We start from the raw sequence: 6,314 nt of genomic DNA on the forward strand, positions 1-6,314 counted from the left end.
GCAGACTGCAAATTTCTATCACTACATTAAATGGTGGGAGAGCCCAGAATGCCTTGTTTGTGTTGAGCAAATGGCTTCACTGGGACATACAATCCCAATAATGTCTAATTTACACCAGTGTAATTTTAGTTCACATTCTTTCAGGGGTCATTATACACCAGATTGGATAGTTACTTAGTGTAGAAGTTCACATGTCATTTCTCCACTTCTCATTTACAGAGAGTAAAAGTCAATTGCACTTTTCTAAATTTCTCATGTTCCCACTCTCTGGGTTGCTGTCTCTTAGCTCTTCTCTATTTTGTATACAAAGGCATTCACAGACTTTAGATTAAAAAAACCCTTAGATCAGTGGTTATCAGTCCCCACAAAGCTACCTGGCACTTTGCTAAGGGGTACATGCCTACATTTTAGTAACCACAGTGGAGCTTCCACTGGTCCGTGCACAGTGGATAATGTGTTTCCATACACTGACGTCCACTGAACATGCAAAGCGGTATGAGAAGCAATATTTTCAGGTAAAGCGGGATGCAATCAAAAATGCTGAAAAACAACCACATTAGATCCATTCCCCCACAAACATCTTCCAGCCAGAGCATGAATCAGATCCTGTGATGGTAGGAGCAAATACTTCTTTTGAGATGGTGTCTTGTTGCAGAGCTCTTTCCTTTTGGAAAGTTGGCCTTATGTAAATTAAAGTGGTTGCAGATAAACTAACATTGCTACCACCAATACAAGAACAACCATGATGCAATGAAGCATTATGAAAATCAAAGGCTCTCAGAACCTCAGCTGAGAACTGAATGCTTTAAACAAAGGCTTTGTGTGGGAATAAGAGACAATAGCAGTTGGCATATGTAAACATAAACAGCATGATCATGTGAGCTAAATTCTAATCCATTGTCAAAGGAAATACATTACTAATCTATACTAGTTTACTACTAACCTTTATTAGTGGAAGATGGTGTTGGGATGAAGGTATTGACTTGAGAGTCAGGAGACCCTGATTCTATCCCCATTTCGGCTACTCCTTCTGACCTAGGGTAGGTTCATGCCTTACTTCTTCCAGTTGAAAAAAATACTACTACTTGAAGCTTAATATCTATGAAGTACTCTTGGTTTGCCTACACTCCATAAATATAGCCAACCACAAGATATATGGATTCCTAGAAAGAAACTTCCTTTTCTCTGAGTGGGGCCCTTCTAAGAACCAGTCTCTATTCATGTCCCCTCTCCTGTGAGTGCAGTTATTGCATTGCTATGTGACAGCTGCCATGGCCTTCTGGGAAAAGAGCCTCACAGAAATTCTCTTCTAACTAGCCTTTTTGTAGATGCTACTATAAATATTGGTTGCATTTTTACTACAAGGCAATTACTTGTATAAAAGAGACTAGGGGACTCTATTTCCCTATAGATGGGGAGGTGTGGCTTCAGGTAGTTGAGGTTGACCCATAGGGTTTATCCTAAACAGCAGTATAAACATGCCCTCAGTTGGAAGGCGTTTTATTATAACCCAGTTTCCTATTCTGTTTTGAAGAACTACTTCATCAGAAACATTCAGAAAAATATTATTCAGAGTGAGGTCTTGACAAAGAGCAGTGATTTTTTTGTGATTAGTACGTCATCGTTATCCATAATGCACCAGGGTTGCCTATCACTGGAACCCCACACTTTGAGAATGTTTTGTACTATGCTGCAACCCAATTTTACACAAGACTAAATTCTCTCTGATTTACACCAGTAGGTAAGTTAGTCCAGTAGCCACTTCTTTTCCTTCCCTTGTTAATGACTGAGAAGCGTGAAGGGATGCTTTTTCCATCTTGCCTGCTTTCAGGGACAGCAAAGCATCCTACAGATTCTGTTTCATTTGCTAAGCACAAACTATACCAGTTCACATGAGCATAAAGGCTACCTGTATTATCAGGACTCAGCTTTGATGACATTTTCGGACAGGATGAGAACTAGAACCTAATAAACTTCATTGAGCTTTGGGGTATAATAAAGAAAAGAGCTAATTGGGGAAATTTCCATGAAACCTATTCCATTGAAATAGAAAATTCCACTGAAATCTAAATGCTTTCTTAAGACTAGGTCAGTTTCACTGCAATTTCGTGATAGAAGAAAACTGGAAAAAATAATTAGACAAGGACAAAATCTCTCATATCAACATTGAAATAAAACACTTAGATTCTTTTTTTTTAATGAAATGTCATTTCAGAGGGAGCTTTCATATGATAACTATAATACAAAATACTGAATTCAAACAACAAATTTGAAGTAAAGCATCTTGATTTATGTAAAATGATAATTTTTTAATTTTGAATTTTTATTTGTGGAGAAGTTAAAAATTTTCATTTTTCAGTCTGATAAAGAAACACTGAATACTAACATCTCAAAAACCTTTACAAAATGTAACTTAAATCTTCTGTATAGCTCTAGTAAAAATTGGATTAAGGACATCACATTTCACTCAACGAAACCCGGATCTACTTTGTTTTGACAGTAACCCAAGTGAGACTTGGGCAAAGTTTAGATGCCTACATTCTAAAAAAAAATCTAGATTAGAACTCTTCCACAAACCACAGAACTCAACAGGCACCTAAATCCAGGTACCTTTTTTGTTTTGCAAATTTCCCTAAGGGCCGATCTACATATGCACATAAAGTCATGATGGGATCTAATGCACAATCCACACCATTTTGCTTTCTGCCATGCCACGTGCATGGAAGAAGGGGTGATTGTGGGATTGGGTATTAGAACCTCTCACAACTTATTGCTGGTGCAGGAGCTCTGAGCTGCAGAGGCTCCCCACAGACCCCCTAGGGCTGAGAGACTGCAGCAGCTGTGGTCTCCCAGCCACAGGGGTGTGTGGTATGGGACATTGAGTCACTGGCACCGTAGGGCCCTGCTGGGACCCAGAGTCCACAGCTGCTGGGTAGTGCCAGGGCTGAGAGTCCCCTCAGCAGTGGCATCCCCAGCCCTGACTGGGCATGGTGCATCTCTAAGCCTGGGAGTCTGGTCAGTTGACAGGGCACTCAGCTACAGGGGAGACCCTGCTACACATGCAAATAAAAGCTGCATAGCAATCAGCTATAAAATTAGTACATATTTTTGAGGTTTAATTTTATAGCTGGTTGGACCTTCTATGGTGTGATAGGTACTTGGCACATATAGCTAGTCTCAGTTAATCGCACAATTAACCAGCTAATTGTGCAATGACTGTAATGTGTAAAGGGGGTCTATGTGCCTAACCTTGAACTTTGGTTTGGAAGTGATTCAGTACTGAGCACCCAGAGTCCTGCCCAAGCTCTGTAGTGATCCAGATTGATGCTGGAGAGCCTCTTGAGGAACCTAATCCCCACAGAGTGTTCAGAGCACACCTAACTCACATCAGCAACACTGAGTTTATTAAAAAATACCATTGGTAGTGATACCTACCAATTAATTAATGGCTTAATAATCTAAGAAGAAGGAAGCCTAGGTTATAGGCCCTTTCTCAGCCTTTGGGGTTTTATGCCAAATTCTCCCACATTTCATGCAAGTGCCCTACATATTAGTTTATAGGTTAGTTTGGGTGGTACCCAGGGTGGTTGCTTCATTTACTCTGCTATAGTTATGCTACTGCTATCCACCCTCACTTGATTTCTAAAGGCTAGATTATATCCCATCTATTAGGCCCTAAGTGGATTTAGTCATCTAGGTTCACCCTGAAAATCCATAATGAAAATTCATTAATGTATTTACTTTTGTAACACACCACTCTCTTCCTTTTAACAGTGGATTACAAAAAAAACAGTGAGGTACAGGACCCACCTTCCTTTTTACATTAACTGTTTTTAACTCAAGCATAATGCACCTAATAAAAATTATAGAATGGGGTATTATGTGCCATCAGCCTGAATTTATAGGGTGGGAGTTCAAATGACTGGCTACCTCCTGCCATTTAATTGCCCTTTGGGAATACCTACCTGCTTCCATTCTCCGTATAGGTTGTCTAAACTCATCTGAAGGTTGGACAGGTGCTCTTCAGAGGTACCCAAGTTTCTCCATTGATTTTATAAAGATTTTAGATACCTAAACCTGATCATATTGGTTCAGTCTCCTGGCACAAAGTCTGTATGCTTTAAGGGCCAGATCTTAGTCCACCTTTTTGGCAGCTAAGTAGGGCAGTGCGAGTCCCTGAAAAGCCACTAATAAATTTACTTTTTTAGCTCAACATCATCTTGCCCTTCAGACTAAATCACAAAAAAGCAGCGAGGAGGAGGAGGACCTACTCACCTTTTGCATTAACATTTTTCAGGACTTGAACTTGGTGGTATAGGATTGCATTTAAGCATCAAAGTCCACTTACATGCCTAATAGGTGGAACGGAATCTAATCCTAAGTGTTCCAGCGCCTAAGTGTAGGTGCCTACCTGGCCAAATTGGCCCTATAACACTTTTATAATATGAAGAATAAATGAAGAACAAGAGACTGAGAGCAGAACAAAGGTGGTGAATAGTAAATTTGACCAAGTTTGTAATGGTGGGAGATCTGCATCACTGTTTTTGATAGCCTTGTGGGGAACAGAATTGTTTATTCCAGTGATTAGAATTATGATAATTTTGTTTGAGTTATATCATTTCCTCTTCCCCTTTCATCATGTTACAGGACCCTTTTATAGCTGCCCCCATAACACTTGCAAATATTTTAAAACTTCTTGACTTCCCCTCCTTCTTCTTAAATGTGACAATACAAGCTTTCTCTTTCTTTTTTGCTGATGCATTTTTGATGGAGGTTTATACATCCCAAGGGTGCTTTGTAGGCTTGCATCAGGTCATGAAACATTTAGAAAGCGAGAGAAAAATACAAGCTCCTTCCTCTGTAGCTTCTGAACTTGTCTAATATAAAACTGCAGAAAGTATTGACCTTTGTGTAGAATTTTTTCAGGGCAAAAGTTCAAGAACTGCCTTGAATTTTCACCTGTCTGTCACATGATAAAATTTGCAGCATTTAGCATTCCTCCCAAAGGCAATACTTTCAAATGGCTCCAGACTGATCAATGAAGCTTGTGGATTGGTTTTGTTGAAGAACTGCCTTTTTGCAGTGCTGTATATCACATTACATCTAATGTCCTATTTCAGAGCTTTTAGAAAGTTTAAAGACTAAATTAAACTGATCAAGATAAATTGTTTCACATTTCAGGGTCTGACCTTATTCTATGATATGAAGTGTGTAGCAGCTGTAAAGCTGGATGGCAGACAGGAATTGGCATGTAATTGGCTACACAGAGTACAGCTGGCAAATTCAGTGTCAAAACCAGTGTTTGTCATGCCTTCCCCGCTTATTACCCCTTCCCTATTTGTTTTTTTTTACAACAATAGCAGTAAAAGGCAAGTAAACTGAGGAATTTGCACTGAGGAATTTGCTCTGACTTCAGCCATTAGTACCCAGCCACTGGTGTAAATGCATCAGTGGAAACACCAGATAAAGAAAGGGAAAGCTACTGTTTACATTAATGAAGTTTACCTCTGTTGCACTAGGGTCTGTACAGGTATAGCTATACTGACAGCTGTAACTATGACATATCCCCAGTATGGACAAGGCCTGCAGCAGACTACGTAGAAGTAGACCTAGTGAAGTAATTTGTAGTACCCAAAGTATCATTTGGGAGAGTGACAATGTCTGGACTCTTACAAACTTCGCTTGTAAAAGTGCACAGACATTGGCTGCTTTACTATTTAGAAGGCTGACCGTATAGTACATATAAGACCGTATGTTAAAAAAAAAATCTAAATTTCAGAACTTTCTGTCTGTGTGTTTGCCTCGGGGCCTGTTAAGTAACTCTTATTTGCAAGGGATGCCATCTCTGTGCATACTGGCCACAGAAAGGAAGTAAAGCCACACCCAAACCCTGTAAAGCCCTCAGGATACAGAAGACATAAAAGACACCATATCAAATAACTCAGCTGGCTATAGTCCCCAGAGAATTTGCCTTGCCTCCACTAATCAAAGGGGCAAAAACAAAACAAAACAAAAAACAAACAAAAAAAAACAAACAAAAAAAAAAGGAAAAAAAGAGGATGTTCTCATCTCTACAATATGGGCTCAGTTTTGTCTTCTTCCTTATATATCCTAGCCAGCCCTGGGACAAGCTGAATGACATCACTCATCTTTGCTACGAACTGAATTTTCCTAAATGAAAGAGTTGCTGAAACTCTTAGAGTTCCAGTTTACTAGGCCTGTGCAAATTGGGAAGTATTCGATTCAGATTCAGATTTGGCTGATTCAGAGGACGGTGATTCAATTTGGAGATTTGGATCACTGTCCCAAATCAA

General features: G+C 39.6%; 1 protein-coding gene across 1 annotated transcript in view; it reads left to right on the forward strand.

Moving 5' to 3' along the window:
* The first annotated feature begins 452 nt into the window (after positions 1-452).
* The window catches only part of LGSN (lengsin, lens protein with glutamine synthetase domain), a 43,273-nt gene continuing 37,411 nt past the window's right edge, over positions 453-6,314 (forward strand). The window contains exon 1 of the mRNA XM_019520337.1: positions 453-515. Within this exon, the coding sequence (XP_019375882.1) occupies positions 453-515 (63 nt within the window). The remainder of the gene's footprint in view (positions 516-6,314) is intronic.

This window comes from Gavialis gangeticus, unplaced genomic scaffold, assembly GCF_001723915.1.
Source record: "Gavialis gangeticus isolate Ggan-Ray unplaced genomic scaffold, GavGan_comp1, whole genome shotgun sequence".
In the NCBI taxonomy this organism is placed as follows: domain Eukaryota; kingdom Metazoa; phylum Chordata; order Crocodylia; family Gavialidae; genus Gavialis; species Gavialis gangeticus.